At 53.7% G+C, this 22030-nt stretch overlaps 1 protein-coding gene across 15 annotated transcripts in view; it reads right to left on the reverse strand.

The window, feature by feature from the left end:
• Positions 1–269: 269 nt before the first annotated feature.
• Tle3 (TLE family member 3, transcriptional corepressor) overlaps positions 270–22030 on the reverse strand; it is a 48055-nt gene continuing 26294 nt past the window's right edge. For 3 of the 15 annotated variants that reach the window (XM_076851012.2, XM_076851019.2, XM_076851010.2), the window contains 14 exons: positions 16905–17109; positions 15425–15441; positions 11398–11517; positions 10534–10584; positions 9774–9926; positions 9262–9403; positions 8517–8716; positions 7735–7811; positions 6562–6811; positions 5955–6202; positions 4832–4979; positions 3932–4082; positions 3036–3112; positions 270–2277 (listed from right to left, as the gene is read on the reverse strand). In XM_076851012.2, coding sequence (XP_076707127.1) covers positions 2170–2277; positions 3036–3112; positions 3932–4082; positions 4832–4979; positions 5955–6202; positions 6562–6811; positions 7735–7811; positions 8517–8716; positions 9262–9403; positions 9774–9926; positions 10534–10584; positions 11398–11517; positions 15425–15441; positions 16905–17109 — 1947 coding nt within the window. In that variant the 3' untranslated portion in view covers positions 270–2169. The remainder of the gene's footprint in view (positions 2278–3035; positions 3113–3931; positions 4083–4831; positions 4980–5954; positions 6203–6561; positions 6812–7734; positions 7812–8516; positions 8717–9261; positions 9404–9773; positions 9927–10533; positions 10585–11397; positions 11518–15424; positions 15442–16904; positions 17110–22030) is intronic. The other 12 variants (XM_076851026.2, XM_076851018.2, XM_076851020.2 and 9 more) reach the window with 7 other exon arrangements.

A 22030-nucleotide genomic window follows, 5' to 3' on the forward strand; every position in this document is an offset into this window, starting at 1 on the left:
CCACCCTGCTGCTGCCTTAGACGGGGAGGTGACACAGGCTGGGATCCCCACCTTGGGGGTGGGGGAGGAAAAGTCCCTTAAAATGAGAAAAGCTCGTGTTTATGGATGTGTGGCTTGACCAGGGAAGCTGTCCCTCGTCATGGGGTTTGAGGCCGACGGTGGCTCAGCTCTCCTTGGGAGTGACTGGCACACTGAGGGAAAGGCAATTAAAACGCAACAATCAAACCAACCTTTAAATAGTAACTTTTAAAAATATAAAAACAGCTCATTACAATGACTTTTCATTTTCTTTTTTTTTTTCTTCAGGAATAACTTTCTTCTACCCTCACCCTCCCTCCGGGCTAGAGCCTTAACAAGAGGTGGCAGATGAACATCTGAGACTCAGGGAGAGAGACGGAGACTCCAGACGCCCCGCGTCCCCACCTCGGAGAGATACAGAGTGCTGTGCCGGGCTCCAAGCCACGACCTCCAGTCACGTCCGGAAGCTGCTCAGCCGCAGGAGCACCTGAAGATGGGCGGTTTTCACAGAAGCCCCTCCTCCTCCTCCTCACCAGACCAACTCACACATTATAAAATAATCCATAAAAATGCAGTATAAAAATTATCTTCCATATGCTACATCCATGGAGAGCCCACCTCCAGGACTCACACTGCCTTTAGCTTCTTTTTTTTTTTTAAAGGAAAAAAAAAAAAAAAAAAAAAGACCAAAACCCAACATCCTAATACCTCAGAACATTTGGTACCAAAGCTTGGTAACCAACCGCAGGAGACCATATTCTACCTGGAACCTGTGTGGACCTCAAGAAACTGAGAGCTGTTAGGAATCACCACAGTGCACCAGGACATCTCCCTGCCCCCGGCCCTCTCTGCCCTGCCCAGGAGGGGAAGAGGGCAAGTCACCTGCTCAAACTTTATAACCCTGTAGGTTAATCTGCTTGTCCTCTCTAGGGAGAGAGGAAGGGGCTGAGGGCAGGAAGGGGGAGAAGCCATTTTATAAAAGGACATCACTTCTAATTCTTTTTATTCAAATTAAAAAAAAAAAAAAAAAAAAAAGCACCCACATCCATTGCTGTTTTTCTCTGGTAGCTCCCTGAGCTGAGTTGCTATGCTTCCCTTGACCGTGGTGTCATTTCCAGGCTGTGTCCATCCATCCATCTGGAAGATTAAGAAAGGCTGGAGAGGGAGTTCCTCTGAACCTCCATTTCCCATCACAATGACCCAGTGTGCACCAAAGAGAAAGAGGAGAAGGAGAGAAAGATGGAGACAGAGGCCTGAGAGAGAGGGAGACTCGAGACAGGGCAAGAGGCAGACAGAGCGGAGGAAACCCAGCTGTCCCCTATGGACATCAACCCAGGTCGGCCCGGTCTCAGCACTGTCCTTCAGTCCGTCTGTCCATCTGGCACTCCCTCAAGGCTTGCCTAGGGTGCCAAACCCGCATGAGGCGCGTTCACCTGGTGTTAGGTGCCTCGTGGCCAGTCTGCTTGGCCGCTGCAGGTCCTTCCCCGATCCCAGGACTCTCCTCCCTGTTCCAACCCCTTCTTCCTGTTACTCCCCCTCCCTGTCCCTTTCCCTGATGGGAACTTCTGTTTAAAAAACAAACAAAAACAAAAACAAAAAGCCACCACCACGAGTGGATCACAAATACAGCAGGCGAAATACACGGCGAGCTCCCACTGGGCAGGGGCTTCCTCCCCCACTGACCAGTCCACCACAGGAGTCTGTTATTTACAGTTTTCACAAATCTTGTGCACTGCACAATCAGGAACGAGATCCCCCTCCCCAGCACAACAATGTGGTCCACTCCATTGTCCCCCACCCAAGCAGGGAGGGGACAGGTCAAAAGAATGGGGAGGAAAAGACAGAGATTCATGAGGGTGTCTGTGGGGAACTGGAGCCACAAGCCTCCAAATAAATCTATTTGTAGCATCTGCCAGCATTGTTAAGGGGGAGGAGGAGAAGAGAATCCATCCGAGTCTGTGAGACACATCAATCTGTGCCCAGGAGTCCGGGCCATGGCGGGCACGTGCCCTCTCAGCCCGCTGGAGCACAGCCTGGAGCGCGGCTGCTCACGGCCCCTCCTCCGCCATCCTCAGGGGCCTGGACTGGGGTCTCCCTGTCAGAGCCGACATGGTTTCTCCCAGAGTTGGACAGCCCTGTTAGAGTCCTTGTTTAGTAGATGACCTCATAAACTGTGGCCTTCTTGTCACCAGAGCCTGTTACAATATATTTGTCATCCGCTGAAATGTCACAACTCAAGACAGACGAGGATTCTTTAGACTGGAGGAGGAGAAGCAGGAAGGCGTGGGGTGTGGGGAGAAAAAAAGACAGGAATTCATTTGGAGCCCTTCAGACCATTTCAACGCTCTCTGCATGAAATTGCCCCGCTGCACTGTCTCAGCTCCCACCCCGAGCCCAGCAGAGGGTGGGTCTGGAGGCGTGTGCAGCTAGGGGGCCTCCCACCCGCCTGGCCACTAGGAAAAGCTCATTAACAGCTCCCATGGGACTTTCAGAATATGTTCTAAGGACGGAAACAGGACAGAGGTGAGCGCCTCTTTAGAGTTCAGACGGGACGCTCCCTCTGAGACTTTCTGAGCTGGAGCAGATGTCAGCCTGCCAGATCCTCAGCCCCACAGGCTGGTACCCAAACTTTGAAGCACTCAATTTAACTAGAGACTCCGAAAGAGACATGTGTGACACATGGGATACCAGACATTTCAGCCTGGGGTCAGGAAGTGAGTGGCTTGGTGAGGAAGCTCTAGATCCCAAAGAGCCCTCTTGCTTAGAAGCCCTCATCTTCAGGAGTCAGAAGCCATTAGCAACAAAATATGTGTCCCCTGTGGTCCCTAAGCCTTTTCCTCTGCAAAACCCAACTTGGGTGCCTATCAGGTAGGAGCAGAAAAAGGGCCTGGAAGGTCTGCTCCTAGCTCCAGGCTCTTTTTGTTCTGCCTCCCGCCATTCTCGCCTCCCGCACAGTGGGCACAGTGGTAGTGGATCCTGACTCAGGTCAGATGGAGAGGACGTATAGGTGGGCATACCTGGAAGATGCTGGCTCCGTAAGGTGTCCTCCAGGCATTGAGAAGGTTATCTTTCCCCGTGCTCACAAACCACTTGCCTGCAGGGGGGAGCCAAAGGAATAGTTAGGGTATGGCTTGCTGCCCTCTAAAGCAAGAGCGGCCCCAACATGGCTGGCTACCATGGAAACACCCCAAGGACCGCTAACCAGGGCTTAGTGTGACTCTCCACTCAGGAGTAGCATTTTGCAAATGAACACATGGAAACCCAAAGAACATCTCTCTCTGCCACCTGCAGGAATAGGGGGCTGGGATGGACAGGAAAAGGTAGGATTTGAGGGTAACTGCAATTTTTACACTTCTCCATTAAAAGCACTAAGGCCAACTGGCCCTCCTAAATTTACTACTGGAAGGTGGCAGAAAGTATTGGAAGGAGCAAAGCCCCAACAACCTGGAGACCCAGGCGACCTCCTCCAGGTGGGCACGTGACCACAGATCCACACTAATACACTAATGCTCCCCCCAAAACTATGTGGCAGGCACCATGCTCTCTTCTGCCTCAGAGAACCTCATTGAGGTTTAGAGCAGGTGACGTGTGCCCTTGGTCTGATGGCTTATCATGGGGGGAGCGGGCTACCAGATGGCAAGCCTATGGCCATAGCCACCAGCCACCGGGAGGAGCTACCTGGACTGCTTTGTGTCTATTCCTTTGCCCCAGGCTGCTGAGGACAAGTTATGGCCTTGTCCTGAGAGCTCAGTGCCTCTGAGGAACAGGATGGAGGACAAGATCCCCAAAGGGTGTTGAAGGGACACCAACCCGGGCTGAGCTCTTTCTGTAAGTTCTGGACCACTCAGCACACATGGCTGGGCCAGGATGCCAGCCCTCCCCCAAGCCCTGTCAAGCCAGGACCCAGGCTCACCACAGTAGGCAAACTTGAGGGACAGCACGCAGCTCTCGTGCAGGTGCAGCTGGTACTTGTCGGGCTTGGTGTGGTGCAATACCTCCACGTTGCTGCTCTCCATGCCCACAGCCAGCCACTCCCCAGTGGGGCAGTAACCTAGTGAGAAGATCTGCAGGGGCATACACTGGTCAGCACCCTCTCCCTCCAAGGATGGGGCAGTTCCCCAAGGCCCTGCTCAGGTACCCAGGGCCAGGCTCCCCACCCACCCCCGGCCATTCACAGACCCAGCCAAATGACCACCTACCCACTGACCCAAGGGGATGGGATGTCATTTTATCTAAAGATAAAAAAGCCAGGTTTAGAGAGGAGGCAGTGGAACCCGGGTTCAAACTCAGAGGAGCACAGACACTTCATGTCCAAGGGCATCCTCTGCCCTTGAGACTTTGATCTCTCCTTAAGATAAACATGAATAAATAAAACACTAAAGTACTAAATATTCAGGGTCAAAATACTAAAACAAGTAATAAAATAACAACAAACAGCAATGCCTGGCACTTACTGATGCTGTCTACGAGCCAGGCTGGTGGCCCTGGCTTTAAGGAGCATGCCAAGAGTCACACTAGGCCTTGCAGGGAAGACTATGATTTGTACCCCATGAATGAGGAAACCGGGGTCGAGTGCTTAACAGGAGTGGAGCTGGGAGCCAAATCCCCAGGCGGGTCAAGTGTGTCTAGGTCCAGGGTCTTGTCCACCCTGTTTCATTGCTGTTTCCTTCAGGAAGCCTTCCCACATGGCCCAGGGTGGTCCCAAGTCCCTTGGCAATGGTGACCCTGTGAGGGTCCTTTGTCCCCTGAACCAGGCACTGGGGCCCTGGAGGGGAAGGGAGCTCTGTGGGAGGAGAGGAGCCTGGCTGCACACCTGGGAGGTAAAGTCATGCTGCTGCAGCTGCCGGCCCTCCCGCAGATCCCAGGAGCGCACGGTGTTGTCCAGGCCCCCAGTCCACAGCTTGGTGCCATCGTGGGAGATGTCTATGCAGCTGGCCCCGTCTGTATGGCCCTGGAACTGCCTATGAAAGCCAGGAAGGGAGTAAGCATGAGCCCCAGGCAATCCCTGACTGGTGGCCATCCAGGGAGCCAGCCAGTTCTTCCTGTGAGCCAGCAGAGGAGGAAACTGAGGCTCAAAGGGGCTGCAACACGTGGCATGATCCCTTGGTGAGCCGGAAGCCGAGCTAGCCAGGGCCCCCATCTCACTCAGAGGCCTTGCCCAGGGCCAGGTCCCCTGTAAAAGAGAGGCAGCCAGAGGGCCTGGCACAGGATCCTGAGATTGGTTCCCTCCAGGTGGGTCCTTCAGTGAGCCCACCCTACTCTGGAGATGGTGGGACTGGAGGTCCAAAGTCCAAGAAGGCAGAAAGGCCCTGGAGAATTATGTGAGGTGCTTCACAGAGAGAAGGCAGGCCCCCATGTCTAGGACACAGCTCCTGGGCCTGCACTCTGTATGTCTTGGGCTGTCTTGACCCACTCTCCTTGACCTTTGTGGAATACAGGCTGAGGCCACAAATGTGCCAAACAACCATGAGGAATACAGGCAGCTGGTGGGTACCAAGAGCCAACTCTAGGCCAGGCATCGCTGTCTACCATTGCACTGAAGTGCAACCTACACTGTGCCCCGTTAACACAGGGTAAGGTTACCCGCACAGGTCATCACTGCAGAGCTGAGCAGCAGTGCTCCTGAGGCCCCATGTCACACCACCAAGTGAGGCTGTTTCTCTGCTTTGACCTCTTCCATCCTCTTGGCTGTGTCCCTCCCAAGTTGGTTCCAGCTTCACCACCTCTGCAAAGCCTCCTCCAATCTCCCAGGCCCAACCAGCCCTCTCTCCCCTGTCCCTCACAGGCCAGTCTGTCTCTCTGCCAGGGCACTCTCATCCAAACTGCCCTGGCTACCCCACTCTGCAGACAGGGCAAGGCCACAGCAGGACGCTGCACCAGGCTGGGTGGGTATAAAACCTGCAGTACGAGGCAGATGCTCCCTCCTGTGACCTCACCTGACTAGGGTCTGGTTGTGCAGGTCCCAGACGGCAATATTCCCATCGCTGCAGCAGGAAAAGCAGACTTTTGCATCAGGGCTAATGGCCAGGGCGTAACAGGCAGGAGCGGAGGACGTCAGCTCAGCCTTGATGCGGGGTGTGGGTGAGGCCAGATCCCAGATGGTGAGTGTGCTGGCCTCTCCACCCACGATGAGTGTGCGCCCATCAGGGAGTAGCTTGCAGGAGCGAATGTAGTTGTCCCTGTTCTAGAGGGAGAAGGGGTAGGGCGGCTAAGCATTGTCCACACTTCCTTTCCTGGGCACCTTGAAAGTCAAATCTAGTGACCCCTCGCCCCCTTGCCACCTAAGCTCCCAGCCCCCCCTAAAACATAGCAGCTACTAGGCTGCCCCTGGGTTTTCAAATTTACATTCCATTATTCTCTCCCACTCCTTCAAATACTCCATGAGGTCAGGATCATTTCCACTTGCAAATGGTAAAACGAGGGCCCAGAGCTGCTCAGCCAATCCAGGGCTAAGCTAGGCCAAGTCTGGGGCTCTCGCCTCTCGCCCAGGCTGCTCCACTCTCCCAATCCTGCTGGAGACATCTGCAGCCCCGGAGTGCTCACCAGGCAGTCCAGCTGGGAGATGGGGCTCTTACTGCCCGGCTGGCTGATATCCCAGATCTTCACGCAGCCCTTGCCACCCGTGTAGACGTGCCGCGTGGGGTTGCTGATGGTCACGGCACACACCACCTCCCCGTGGCTGAGTGTGTTGATCTGGCGGGCATGCCTTGGGATACCAGGGCCTGCCAGGGCATCATGGGGGAAGGGCACGGGCTGCATCTGCCCATCAGCGCTCACGTGGAAAGAGTAGGCTCTGAAAAAGCAAGAAACTTCACTCTAGCCATCCATCTCTGCCTCCCAGGTCCCATCCTAGTCAGTGGGAACCACCCCTGACTGGGTGTCCTGCCCTTCTCCTGAAATCTTTAAATCCAGGAACTCCATGTGACCGGAAGGCGGGTCCACCAGGGTGGGTCTGCTTCACCTTCCAGCCTTGAACTTTATTCTCACTTATATTCTCATTCCAAATTGGATCCCCTTTCCCAACAATTATAAAGTCCCCTGACATTCTGGTCCTAGCGGGATCCAGCTAAATGCCGCCTATTTTAGGAGTCAGTGGTGGCCGGGAGGGGAATCTGCCTGCCCCTCCAAAACCAAACTGCAGGGATTCATCAGAGCCACAAGCCACAGCTGGATGGCCTGCTGTTCTGGGATTCTGAGGGAGCCTTCTCAGTGGGCTTCAAGATCCTCCTTGACGAGGTGAGCTCTGAGAAAGCTTAAGGCAGTATCTCTAATATCTACTCAGCCTTTTATTTCCCAACAGCCCATGGAGGTGAGGGGCAAAGGCGAAGTGTGCCCTGTGGGGGTGGGGAGGAACACTGGAGACAGGGGAAGGATAAGTCTAGCAAGGCTGGTGGCCTTTCCCTTCCAGCAGGTAGAACCCAAAGGGGTCCCCAAGACCCACAGAAGCCCCATGGCTTTGGTTAGAAGTACACCTTCCCTCCCAGAACCAGAGACTGTACTCAGCACCTCTTGGTTTCCTGTTGGAGGAAGCCTCTGGGGCTGGTCACACTTGGTGGTTTCCCAGGGTCACGGGCCTAAATGCCTCTAGAGGAACCCAAACCTTTCCAAGGGGAGACAAAGCCTGGCAAGCTGGTGTGCTCAGGGGATGGGAGGATGGGGTTGTGTACTCTCCCTCTCAGCCTCGTGAAGCATGCAAGAAACACAGCCAAAGCTTACGGTTTCCCTCCGGGAATAGAGGCGAGGCTCGAGGGCAGGCCTGTGGCCCGCATGGGAGGGTGAGGGTCAAAACCAACCTGCAAGAAAAGGCAAGGCAGCCATTAGTGATGCCACCATACAGCCCCTCCCTTCTGCCCCCTACCACCCACTGGGCCCTGCCCACTCAGCTCAGCCTCTTCAGGATCAGGGCATCAGCACAGCACAGTACAGGAAGCCGGCTAGAAAGGCCAAGTGCCTTTCCCAGGACAGTGCAGTCCAGACCTCTGACTCTGAACCAGTGCCACAAGGCACAGCCAGCTGACCCTGCCCCTCCTGCTGCCCCAGTGAGCCTGTTACTAGGATGGAAAGGAGACCACCCTAGGTATACCAAGTAAGGACAGAACTGTCCTGAAAAGGGGCCTTTTTCCATCAACCCTGATCCTCTATCACGACAGCTATAACAACCAGCCCCACCTCCCAAACCTGCCAGGTGGACGTCATTTCCCACCCCGCCCTGAGCCCAGGAAGCAACTGTCAGCCCATGTCCCAGAGTGGCCAGGAGCAGTGCCTGCAGGAAGGCTGCCCTGTGGGAGGTTACACGACAGGCAACGGGGATGGACCCAAACCCAGGCCAACCCCAGAGTGGACCCTCACAGCTCTTTCCCATAAATGTTCTCCTTAGGGCAGCTGTCTGATTTCCAGATCCCTGTTTCCCTTTAGCATGCAGGGAGCACCACTGCAACCTCCACCAGCTCTCTACTCCCTGCCCAGTCCCCAAAAAAGGAGCCAAAAGGTCTACGTACAGCTCCAAAGCTCACCATTGGCGATCGGCCATAGGCAGCAGCTGCAGCGGCGGCGGCGGCACTCATCTGGGGCGGGATGTTGTGGAGGCCAGCGTAGGCGCTTGGGCTGGTGAGGGAGCCGTTCATCTCGTGGTGGCTCATCATGGCAAAGGGTGTGGCATAGGAGCTGGTGATGGAGATAGGCGTGCGCAGGGCTGAGGCTACAAGAAGGTGGGTGTCAGTGGGGAGGTGGGCATCAAGGGGAGTGGGCCCCACCCTCTTGCCCAACCACACTTCAGCCACCTCCTTGCGCAGCAGCAATCCTTCCTGCACACTGAAGCTGCCTGCTCTTGGGAGTCCTCGAGCACTGAACCCACCCACAGGGGACCCTTGACTTCAGAGCCTGAGCAAGCTATAGCTGGGACACATCTACCTCTTTCTACACAACAGGACATGGAGGCCCAGAGAAGGCTCGTTGAGAGCTTTACAAAACTAATGGCAGGGGCAGAAACAGGTCCGGGGTTCTCTGACCTACCTGATGCTCCTTCCACACATGCAGCCTAGTAGTGGCCCAGGAATCCCTGACCTGAGTGTTGAAGGCGCACCCAAGTCCTCCTCAAACCTAACTGTGAAGCCAAGGGCAGGTCCTAGGAGAACCCCAGCTTAGACACTCTTTGTGCTCTGACCCAGACACGCGGCTCCAACCCTGGCCTGAGGCCAACCCTCCCCCCACACCATCAGATCAACCCAGCCCCATGGTGCCTACCCATTATACCTATCGGGTCCATGCCTGGAGGTTTGCCTGGCATTGAGCGGAGCCCCGGGGTTGTGCTGGTGCCTGGGGTCGGGGCATCATTCCTTGGAGTTGGTGTGTTGGACTTGAGGCCAGGCGTTGAGGATTTGTCATTCTGGGAAGGGAAGAGGTAGAGACCAAAGGAAGTCCTAAGGACCCCTCTCTCCTGAGAGCTAGCATAGCACCTAATACCATCCCCACAAGAAGCTCAGCCCCAACCCCAGTTCTGGACCCTCTGCTGAACAGAAAGACATGGTTCCATTTTACAGATGCAGCAAACAAGGCTCAAAAAGGTTCCTTGACTAGTGCAGGACCAGCCATTAGGTGGTAGGGTCAGGCGTGGACCTGAGCAAGCTCATAGCCGGGTCCTTTCCACTCTCTCCCCTCCCTCATCAACACCACTCCAGCTGTAGCCTCTGTGCATCCTCATTCCCTACCCCTTTCTGTCCCCACCTCCTTGGAGGCACCAAGCAGACCCTACATACATGACCAAGGTCTTTGGTCTTGGAAGAAGGTGTACTGCTGGAGGAGGCCACTGAGGCGGGGCTGGTGGGGGCATCCTTTTTCAGGCCCCGGGCCTTGTCCAGTCCATTTTCAGGAGGGGAGTGTGCCGGGCTGACCCGGGGCGTTGCTGGGTCCTAAAAACACAAGTTACACAGAAATGCTCTGAAAGCCACGCCTAGACTAGAGTCTTCCCTCCCTAAGAATGGGCTCAGAAAGGGCATGAGTGATGGGGAGAGTCTGGCTAAGAGTCTGGGGGCCCCAAGGAGGGGCGACTAGCTATTAATTTAGTCTGACCCTTCTATGTCACAAGCGAGCAGACTGAGGCCTAGGATAGGGTGGGGGGAGTGAGCTGTCCACGATCAAACACAAGTTCAGGACTCAAATTGGTGAGGCTGGGCTTGGCATCAGGTAGCTTCTCTACAGCAGCTGCTGTTCTGCAGGGGACTCACCACTCTCCCTCAACATGAGGATGGAGCAGAGCCGACCTGAGAGACTACAAGGAACAAGGTGGTCCCTTCTCTGGGCTCTTTCAGGGTCTCTCTGGAGATCCATCACAGGAAGTTCTCAGGGTCTACGAACACCCCGCCACCATGCAGGAAAGCCCTGCCGGGCTCCTCCTGACCCACCTGATGTGCCAAGACTAGAGGCCTCACTGTTCTGCTCAGGCAACAAAACAGATGCCACTCTAAGAAGAAACAATCCTAAACCACCCCAAACCCTACAATGGGGACCTACCCTTACCTCGTTAGAAACATCCACCACCAGATCATCACTCTTGTCCCCATCACTGTCCTGCAACCAAGAGAAGCCAGCAGACCAGTAAGAGACCACACCCTCCCCTCTCCAACCCAGCCTGAGCCACCCCCTGCTCTCCACCTCTGCCAAATGCCAAAGTCCTCACTGTATCTACTGTGCCCTGTGCCCGGTGCCAGCAGCATTCCAGGTCAAAGTCGGCCTTCCTCCTGGGCTCCGGGGCCTCTCTGCCGCTGTGCCCACTGGGCAGACTCCTGCCCCCTGACCATACTTCTCATCCCCTCCCTACAGCCTGCTTCTCTCAGAAGCTGGAGCCTCCTTCCCAGCTGGCTTTACAGTCGCTATCACGAAGCCGTGTGTGACTCTCATCCTGGTGTCCTCACCACTCTGGGGTGGGCCACTGGCCTCATTTCACAGAAACACAGCTGAGCTCCGAGTGCATAACACATCTAAAGCCGCAGAGCGGCCAAGCACTGAGGTGGGTCGCTGCAAGTCCTCCGAGGCCCAGCACGGCACTGTCCCCATGCCCATCCCAGCCCAGTCCTGCTCAGCCTGGCAATGGAAGACACGATGGCCACATCCCCACAGGGTCTCACGTTATAAATGCTGGCCCACTGGCGGAGGAGCCTAACACCTCCCGGGACCCCAGGAAGGCCAGGACAACAGTCCTGTCCACCCCACTCAGTGACTCGCATGCTCACAGGGTGTATGACGCTCTCTCGCAGGCCTCCTGTCCCACCTGTAACTCTGACTCACTAACCGACCTCCAGAGGGCTCAGGCCACAGCTCAGTCACAGCCTGGGACCTGTCCTGCCCAACCAGTCCAGTGGTACCCGCTGCTCTCAGACGTACGTATCGGCTCAGGCTGTCCTTCTCCTCGGCCTTCCGCTTCTTGGCTTCCATGCTGTAGTCTGCAGAGCCCCGGTGCTTCTCGCTGGCCCTGAGGCTTTCTGAGGGTGACACTGAATTATTCTAGAATCAAGAAGAGGATTCGGGGTCAAAGCCTTGTACCTGAGCCTAACCTCTCACACAGCTAAACGCAGGCTACACAGGAGGCCCGAGGAGGGAAAAGAGCCTCTTCCACCCTGTGTCTGTGTCTCTGCTCACTCGGAGCCTAGACAGGGAGCTGAGCCCTTCCCTAACCCCTAGCTCGCTTCCCTGGGAGCTGCTCTGGCCCATCCTTACTTTTTTATTTTGTTTTTGGTGGTACCCAAGATCCAACCCCAGGGCCTCCTGCATGCCATGCCAGGTAAGCACTCTAACTTTGAGCCACACCCCCAGCACATCTGGGTCAGGGTCTGACTATGTTGCCTACGCTGGCCTCAACTTTTGATCTTCCCTTCTACCTCCAGAATAGCTGGGTAACAGATGTGCACCGCCAGGCCCAGCTCCCTGTTTACTTTTGTAGCAAGACACTACTATTAAATATTTAGTCTTTCAATATTGAGTTCTTTGCATTCTAGCCTGAGAGGCCCCTCCCTATAGGGTGAGAGTCACCTGTGTGGCTCACTACCCCTCTCATGTCCGCCACATTTATTTGCCCCAAGGAAGGATGAGGGACAGCTGCCCTGAGTCTTGAAAGATGGATCTGAGGCGACAGACAGAAATGTGACAGTACTTCATCATCATCCCACAGGAATGGGGAAATGGGTAGGAAGAGAGTGTCAGCCTATCAACAGTGTTCTTAATTGTGGACAAGCAACTGGGACCATCCTACTCTTCTCCACGCCAGGCTGCCAGCAACCTAGAGAGACATCAGGGTCACAGACAAATGAAAACCCTAATGTTTCAAAGCATCTCCCTCTGCAAGGCAGGGAACACAAAGGCAGGGAGAAATGTCCGCCTCTGTCAGAAAGCAAGCGCCCGATGAGGTTGCCAGCCTGGAAATAGCTGGAGATCTCTCTCAACTACAGAAAGAGGGAGCATGGGGACCCTTGAGCAAAGACTTGGGAATAGGGTAGACTGGCAGGCAGGTCTGGAAATGGAGCTGTCCTGGAAGGGGACAGGAACAACTTCTGTCCATGGCTGTCAGCAGGTAGTGGGGGAGCTACTGGCAAGGGCACCTGACATCAACCTTTTGAGGATCAATGCCCCTCCAGGATGCTGCTGAGGCTCACCCCTCTCCAAGAAGAGCACTATACTGTTACTCCCTTCGCCTACCCAGCCAGCATTTTCAAAGCACCTGCCGTGGGTCGGGCCTGGCACTGGATGGCAGAATGAACAAGACCAGTCTCCGCCCTCCACGAGTTCAAGTAGCCAGAGGAGAGAAAAAGGCTAGCTGATCCACAGCCCGAGGCAGTGAGAAATGCGTGATGGGGTCATGGTAGGACAGAGAGACATCTGTTCAGAAGAGAAGGGGCATCCAGGGCAAGTGGGAGAAGCCTCACTTCTCAACCCTCATCGTCCTGGAGGCCAATGCTGGTGCAAGGGCAAAGGTTGCTGAGAGGGGATGGGCCGTGTTTGGGGGCCGGTGCGGGAGCCAGCCGCAGAACTTAATTTCCGTTCCTAAGCCGGTTTCTGGGCAGCCCTTCCCTGCCAAGTTTCTGCCTGAAGCAAATTAAAATGGCAGAGTTATCAAGCCTTGAAGAAAAAATGGAGGCTATAATGGAACTGCAGCTCAACCTTCCCACAGCCGTGCAGAGCGGCGGCGATGCGCGCACAGCCGCAATTCAATTAGCTGCTGCAAGCGCCGGCAGAAAAATCACCGTCATTTCATTTCATTTCCTCCGACGGTGGCGGCCACCCCGTGCTAAGCAGAAATGCTTCCAGCCCCTCGGGCTGGCTGCCCCTCGCAGGCGGGAGGGCGGGTGGAGAGGAGGGGGGCGCGCGGCCGCTCGTGTTTCTCCCTGCGACCCGGTGTGCGGCTCGGGAGAACAGCAAGCTCTTTCTTCTCATGCAGTCAGGCTGAAAACCCTCACCGCTACCGGAGAGTCATGTCAGGCATTTAGCGGCATCGATCCAGCCCGCCTCTGGCTGGCAGGCGGCCAAAAAACTAAGTATTTTTTATTGCTTCAGCTAGGCAAGGAAATATGAATGAAGCTACCTCTAATTGGACTCCAGACTAACCCCTCTGGGACAGTTTCCAGCCCGTCCACCCGTCCCCCTCCCGCTCTGACACAGCCCTGTCCTTCCTGCCGTAGGCCTCATCTGTTGACAACCTGGCTTCCAAAGGCTCATTACTTCAGTCTACACCCTCCGACACCATCGCCACATGCCCACAGCCCCAGTGCCCTGACTCTGAGCTGCCAGGCCTAGCCTTCCCTCCCACCTCCACCCGGGGATGGCATCTGATTCACTCCCACTCCATTCTCCCGCAGCCTAGGTGTGCCCCCTCTGCTCTGAGAGTCTGGCCCGAGCGGAAGTCGGCAAATGCTGTGGAGTGAAGAGCTCGGGCTCCTGAGAGGTGCCTGTGGGCTTCTTCTAGCAGAAACTTTTATCAACAGGGCACAAAGCCAAAAGCAAATAGGAATGAGGGTGAGGAGGCAGATGAGGTGAGGACCCAAGGGTGCTGGGCTCAAACACTGTTTCCCTGCAAGAGGTTACTGTTCCCTGGGAAATCTGGACTTGTTATAAGCAGTCCTTCCGATGGCACTGAGGAGCCGGCTGGAAGGCTGGCTTATTATTCCTGTGTTATGCAAAAGGAAACTGAGGCTCCGAGAGGCCATGAGTGCTACCCTATGTCTCATAAAGCTGGGACCAGAGCCAAGCCTGAATGTGTCCACTGCAGCCTTCCTTCTATCTAGGCAAACAGCTTCTTCAAAAATGCCACTGTTCGAGGATCAACAGTGAAGCAATCAAAATGGATTTTCAGCTTCAATTATTTCTTTCTTCTGTACCTAGCCATTCCCTGGCCCAAAACGGGACCTGGATTTCTGAGCACGTGGGCATGGGGAGAGAAGACAGCAGCACCCTATCTGGGTAAAGGGAGGGCTGGGGAGGGAAGATGGGTCTGGACAGAGGGAGGTGCCCGCCGAGGCTGCTGTCTAGATGGTTAGTTAACTGCCTGACCTTCCAAGTCCTACTTAACACGAGGTAATAACCAAAGCCATCCTAACAGATTAGATGGCCCCAGATACAAGGATGGCGATGAGGAATAAAATAGCTCCACTAATCGCTGGAGGATTTTTTTTATCCAGACTCCACTGTGCTTATTCAGAAGGCTTATTCACTTGAAACAGAACCTCGGAGCCTCAGTGTGATCAGAAAGATTTACAACAAATCTCAGAGCTGGCAGACACGCAGGCGGCCTGGCCTTAATGCTTGCTTGCTAGCACTTTCTTAAACCAAGTGAAAGCTCAGAACAGGGAGAAGCCTCAGGCATTTGAAGCAGTGGAGGATTCAGGATCCTGCAGGAGGCATCCAGCCTGCAGGGCGGGTAAGAACCTTGGCCGGCAAAGGGGACAACTAGGTCCTTAGCCCTGGGCTGAGCTCTAGTGGCTCCACAAAGCCCCTTGGAAGACCCAGGTTGTCAGCTGACCTGGTTTCACATGAGAGACAGAGCTGATTTAGCCAAAGCTCTTCATTTGATAAATGATGTACCAAAAGCCTGGAGAGATAAAGGACTTCCGTAACTGAATGCCACTCAACAGGTGACAGCAACTCCTACTTTAGGACAGTAACCATTCCCCCTCCATCAGGGGATAAAGGCACTGTCACCAGAACATCAGCTGAAGCCAGTTCTCCCAGTCCTGGGCACGCATAAATCATAAACCCTCAGCTTCAACCCATAGAGCAACAGAGAATCCTGAGCCCAGGGTGGGCAACAGGCAGGTCTCGGGTGCACAGTTCTTGGACAAACCCCCAGGCCAGGAGCCCAGCAATCCCTCCTCCTCCCAGCACCCAAACACAACCTTGCAGGGTATAGAGCACTGACACTTACCGCACTGGATTCTCTCTCTTTGGGGAAGGAAGGCCAGGGCAGAAGAGTCAGGACCCCCAAGAAAAAGAACAAAAAACAAAGTAAAAAGGTCAGTTTCCTCAATCCTGGTGGCTGATATAAGCCCATTTCACTGGTCTTCCAAAGGGAAAAGGGCCTGGCACTCTCTAAGGGTCAGCCAAAGAAGGGTCAGTGGGCGATGTATCTCAGTTTGGAAATTATCCAACCCAATTCCAGTGCCCCTCCTTAGTTCCTAGGGTGGGCCAGGGGAGGCTTTTGGCCCAGTTCTTCCTAGCATGCCACAGGGACATCAGTTTACTCTTCAACAGACTAGGGTTCTTAAAGTCACAAGCCTGGGAAGGATCACGCTATGCAAAATACCCATGAGATCTGGGAATTGAGAACATTATGGAAAAAAGAAAAGAAAGGAAAACAGGAGTGGCTTTTGTCTTGTTTTTTGTTTTTTTTTTTTTTTTTAAATTAACACTGTCCTCTGTTTCTTTGCCAAGACGACCCTGGAAGCTGAAGCCTGATTATTTGCCTAGCTAAGCAGTAGCTCCCATTCTCCTGCCTGCTGTGGAGGCCCCTTTCCCTGGGCCAAAAGGACCATTTTACTATAGGGGACAAAAAAACTTGGCTTCTAGTTCCCAGGACATGGCCCGGGCCATGGCAAGATGGTGACACTGCAATTCCCTGGGCCCAGGAGACTCAGAAGGCATTGGCTACGTGGCTCTGTAAATATCCAAGGGCAAAGCACACAAGCTGGCAAGTTTTATGAAGGGTCTGCCTCGGAGCCAGGCCTTTCCTGATCCAAGAAACCCCTTCAAGCCCCAACTCAGTGTAGGTTCCTGGGTCCTCATGGTCAGGGCCTAGATGCAGGTTAGGAGAATAAGTTCCGATTCCAGTTTCCCAATCACCTCCCTGCTGGAATGTTCTTGCTTCCTCCACTTGAGCACGGACTCTGTACCTTTCCTGAGGCTTCTGTACTGGTGAGAATATGCTCAGAAAAATATCTAGAAAGTTGGTCCCTGTTGTCAAGAAACTGGATGGTCTGGGTAAGGACGAAATATTTTCCAGGGATAGAACATAAAAGGACAGCAACAAATGACGGTTTTGGGGCCACAATACTTAAAACTTTTATGGGAATTTGAAAAAAGGTCCCCAATCTGACCAGGAAGACATCTTAAGGGAACAGGGGCTGGACGAGCTCTCGAAGGACAGGGCATAGCTGCAAGCTGAATGATGAAGGGTGGGCTGCTCCAGAGGAATGGACACAACACCAGGAACAAGCTGGACTGGGGCATGGTGCGTAGGAATGGGGTGCTGGTTTCCACACACCAAGGAGTCAACAGATGACTCCAAGTCTTTGTCTGACTCCTAGTCCTAGAGTGACAGCACCTGCCGTGTCCACACACCATGGGGTCTGCAGGCATAGAAACCCAGCCCAGCCCCACCCAGTGCCCAGCCCCAGCTCAAGCCGCACCTCGATGATCAAGTTCATGGTGGTTCTTCTCATCCTTCACCGACAGGTGGGCCTGGCTGCCCAGGGCGCCAAGTGCCAGCAGTCCAGAGCTGCTTCCCGTCACTGGGGGGATCCCAGGAGGCTGGAGGCCTGATGGGTGGGGCGGCAGTTGTACAGGGGGGCCATGCGTGGCATGGGAGAGGTGCTGCGCCTGGAGCTGCTGCTGCTGCAATGAAGTCAGTGGTGAGCACAGCTGAGTGGACGGGCAGGGGAGCTCGGACTACCTCTTCCCATCTCCCTCGCTCCACCATCAGGAGGTAGCAGAGGGAAAACCACCTGAAAACCTTTGCCCCCCAGTTCAGTCCACATGCTCCTATCACTAAAGGAAGTCTGTTAATGGACGGCAATTTAGATAAAAGATTTCATGTCTTCAGGCACCCCACCCAGCCCCACACTGCAGTTGCAGGACAGAATTTCGCAGCCTTTGTTTCCAAGCCAGAGATAAGTAATACATGCATTTACAAACCACACAGCCACCAGGGCTCCCTCTCAGTGGAGGGGAATCTGCTTTTAAGCTCACAATTCATGCGTTCATGCCTTCAGCATCAGCAGCCAAAGCCTCCCACCCTGCAGCTGTATCCTAGGGGAGACTCCCTAACTCTGAAGCACTCCAAGCCTGGTCTGGACCCAAGAGAGGGAAGGTCATAGCAGACAGCACCATGAGTAAGTTGAACTTGGAGCCAGTGGAATGAGAGCTGATGTCCGGGGACATCGGCAACTAACTGTGTGGCCTTGGGCAGGTGACTTCAACTCCCTGAACCTCAAAGTTCCCCATCTGTTATATGGGGAAAGAACCACCTACTGCAGCAGAGGATCACTGTAAGACAATGTGTACAGGGCTTGGGCCACAGCCCCCAACTCAGGAGGCACTGGGACAGCCCCTAGCAATGGCAGAGCTCTGAATGGGCCCCCCATGGCTCCAATTTAATAATCCAGTCAACAGCAGCAATTCTCCCCACTCCCAACCCAGGACTCTGCTCCCCAGGGCACTCAGGGCTCCCTGTTCCCTTCCTCCCCCACAGCCAAGTAGACAGATATGCCACATATCATTCCTAAACTATGCCAGGAACCAAGCTACAACCATGCCAATATTTCTTAGGGATGGGTGTGGCAGGGCCAGGGCCTGCTGGTCTCCAGCAACACACACACACACACTCCTCCATTAGCATAAGAAAAGGAACCCAATACTTACTGAATGCCCAGGCACTTTCCAGACCCTACCCCCAATCATTCCAACTACCTGGCAAGGGAGGGGCTGTGCCTATTTTACAGATGACAGATGGATGCTTAGGGGGATAGAGTGGGCAGTCAGTAACTGACACAAGTCCTGCCACTGCTAAGTGGGATTTGGACTCAAATCAACCTCATCCTAAGAGTGTTGTAAGAAGGTCCTTCAAATAAGAGGAGGTGGGGAGGGGGGTCAGGGAGTGACAGAGAGCAAAGATCTCACATCAAGACTTCACTCCAGACAGGGAGCTTGCCTGTCAACATGAAATGGCTTTCTGGAAATGGCTCACACACAACAGGACATGAAGAAGGCCTACATGTGTTTGGTAGAAAGTTAACGGCCCTTGTTCTCCCTCAACTAAGCTGCAAATTGTCAGCCTGGGCTCCACCCCAAAGTTAAGGCAGCCATGGAGGTCACCATGCTCCTGGCCCCAGAGGCCACTGGTCCTAAAATGGTATGACCCCAGATCTACCTGAGATTTACTACAACAGATACAGGGTTAAGGTGGCCCTTGCAGCCAGACTCACAGGGCCCATGTAGACATCAACCCTCCCAGCTAAAGAGCTCAGACTACTCTCAAATGGGAGCCATGCCATCTTTCAGAGAAAATATAATTTTTGCATCTTATTCTAAAAATTATACATGCTCATGGAAGAAAAAAACTTGAGTATAAACTTGGAAATTTTTTTTTATTATCTTTCAATCACACCCCTAGAAGATTCTGTTATTTGTCTAGATTTTCCTTTATGATAATCTACAAATTTTAAATGTATTTCTACACAAAAATGGGCTCGTCAACCAGACTGCTAGATAATCTGATTTTAATTTAAGTATTCCAAAGAAATCAACTTGTCCTTTTGCATGACTACTTAGTATTCTCTGGTGTGGCAGGACCATACAATCTCATCTAGATATCAAGTTACAATGAGCCCTCAGTGGGGACCCTATGGTTTTAAACTTGCTGCTGTGAGGCCCTTTAATCTGCTGGCGATGACTATTTAGTAAAATCCCAGGAAGCAAGGGTGAAGGCATTTCATCCACTTTTCACAGTGCAGAGCCAGTAAGACCCTTTAAGGAAGAAACAAGAAAGAGGAGGGGGAAGATGTCTTTGCTGGCTACAGCCACTGCCAACTCCTTCCACACACTGAGTTAGTGAACACAGCCAAACTTACTGAAGGTGGGTATCCAGGGAAAGACGTAGATGAATAGTTCCAAACACCCTCTCACCTGACCAGGTTAAGGCCTCCTCTCCTACCCCAACATCCAGGCTCAACTGTGCCCAGTTAAATGTCACCTCCTGTGGATGCCCTTTCTACCCTCCCAGTGGGAACAGATCTCTCCCTTCTGAGGGTTCTCCGAGCCCAGACTTGGGAGCCAGACACCCGAAGTGGACTTGCATCTCTACTCTTTATCAGCGATGAGTTCTAGTGGACCTTTCTGGGTTTCAGCTTCCTCATCTGCCAAAGGGGACCCCAAAGTGGAGCTCCCCTCTTCAGGCTGGACGAGAATCACACACATTGCTACGTAGAAACGAAGGACGTGTTCAACCAGCCGTTAGCAAACTTGATGAAAGGATCAGACGCCACCACTTTCTGTCACCTTTACATGTGCTTTTTGAGCTCCAGGACAACAGGCCCTTGTCTCATCTATCTCAGAAGCTCCAACAGTGCAGGGCACATTTTCTGGGTGAATAAGTGAAACATTGGAAAAGATATAAAAGAAGAGACTGAGAAGTCAGTCAGCTCTGTCCAAAGGGGACCAACTGCCTCCCAGATCTGTTGTCTCTGAGGTCCAGTGCGAGGCAGCTAGAACAGTTAGTTGGCACAGAGAGCATCAGCAGGGTGTTGGGCATCCTGCTTCCTCAAATCATGACCCAGTGAACCATCACCAGAAACCTGGGACAAACGCCGCTGGGCTTCCAAGATGGAGATAATGCCACTCTGCTTTTGCATCTCAGGGAGGAGCATTCTCTTTGCGGTGGAGGAAAGGAATCTTCTGTACAAAGCTCAAAAGTTTCTTATCTTTAAAGACAAGAAAAACCTGCTCTGCAGAGCCAGAAACCACCCTGTAGTCTCCTGGGGGTGGTCTGAAGGCATGGTCAGGACTGGCCCAGCAGATTCTGGGATGCAGGGACAGAAGAGCCACACCACAAGGATTCTTGCTTAGGGAGAGAGCAGCTGCCATGGCTTGTCAGGCAGAGGGTCTGCCAACAATAATAATCGTGGTTGCAATACAGAATAAAATAAAGTTTTCTCCCTGATGGGGTAGGCAGTGTCCAGCTGGCAGTGACCCACCTGATTCAACATCTCTGTTACAGCCTTAGCCCTGCAGCAGGCAGGCACCCTCAGGCTGGGGTTCTGTCCCCTACAACACATCCTCCAGCTTCAGAGCACAACATGCTCAAACACGGTGATGTCTGAGTAAGAGGGTGACGCTGTTTTTCAACTAGAAGCCTACTCCATGGTAGAGAAATGGCATCAACTCCACAGTCTGAGCCCACCTTACCATTACTTCAATTCTGGCACTTCTCCATCCATAACACGAAGAATGTCAAGGACTCCTCTTTCCACCCCCAGCCCCAAAAGAGGGGCCAGGAGTCTGGAACCAAGCCGGCTCCTAGTGCTTCTGTCTCCCTCCTCAAATATTGCATGTCAGAACACAAACATGTCCAAATCCACATCTCTTGGGGTGTACGTGGGTCCTCCGTCCTCTGCATCTGTGCCAGGCACTGTAGCCTGGACTCAGAAGGTGTGGCACCCACAGGAGAGACGACAGGAAGACCTTGCTGCCAAGTGTGCGTAGCTGGGCAAATGCTCCTCCTGCCGTGCACCTTTGCTAGCTGGTGCATTGCTTCGCTTCTGAGGTTCCCCATGTCAGTGAAACTTGGCGACGTTGTCTAACCACTTCATTTCCAGAGCCAAACTGGGCAAAGGCTCCCGCCAGAGGAAGCAAAGACAGGGTCTTAATGCAAAAAATGAACACCCCTGATCCCCAGGGGCGGGAGAACATCCTCAGGCCTCTGATTGTTCTTTCACAAAGCTCGGCGGGCACACAGCACAGTTCCACACGGAATCCCACTTTCCAGTTTGGGAACAGCTTTACGAGCTCACGACAATCCTTGTTATCCCCACTTCAGAAACAGGCAACGATGGCTCCTGGGGCTGAGCAAGTCCGGAAAGCCAGCAGCGACCAGAGCCAGGACACAAACCAGCAGGACCTCCCCTAGCACAGCTGCCTGGCTGAACAAAAGCGACGGCTGAGGGCAAGATGCTGCCGTGCCATTCCACTGTGCAGGATCTCACCAACCAAATCCAGCTCATCAGCATCCTTGCCACAAACACCAGAACCTCAGGTGGGGCTTCACAGTCCTTGTGTGGTTTGTGACAAGCTACCTCCTCCCTTCCCCTCCTCCCCGCCCCCCAATTAAAATGAAACAAAAATAAACAAAAAAACAAGTCAACACTTTACAGGTATCTCTTCTCCTGATAACTCCCCAGGGAATGCAGGTCAATCCATGAGTGGGCAACCAGGCAAAAGCCCCTCCCAGTGCAAAGGCCTTGGCCCATCACAGAACACTAAAAAGTGGGTTCTGGAAATGGTTGATAAATCAGCTCATGGGGTCTTGGATCACAGCACCCCCACAAGCTGCTGACCAAGTATCATACTTCCCACCTCATGTTGAGGAATCTTATCCTTCTAAGGATCCCCCAATAATATGGATCCCAGGAGTAGAGCATACAGGTCTTGTCAACCCCAAATGGAAGAGAGACAACCTTTGGGCCTGCCTTCCCAGGGGGAAATGAGCTCCCTGTGGTCCAGCAGGGCAGTGGGTGGGTTTGGCCAGCAAGCCTGGCTCCCT

Source organism: Callospermophilus lateralis, chromosome 3, assembly GCF_048772815.1.
Source record: "Callospermophilus lateralis isolate mCalLat2 chromosome 3, mCalLat2.hap1, whole genome shotgun sequence".
Taxonomy (NCBI): Eukaryota; Metazoa; Chordata; class Mammalia; order Rodentia; family Sciuridae; genus Callospermophilus; species Callospermophilus lateralis.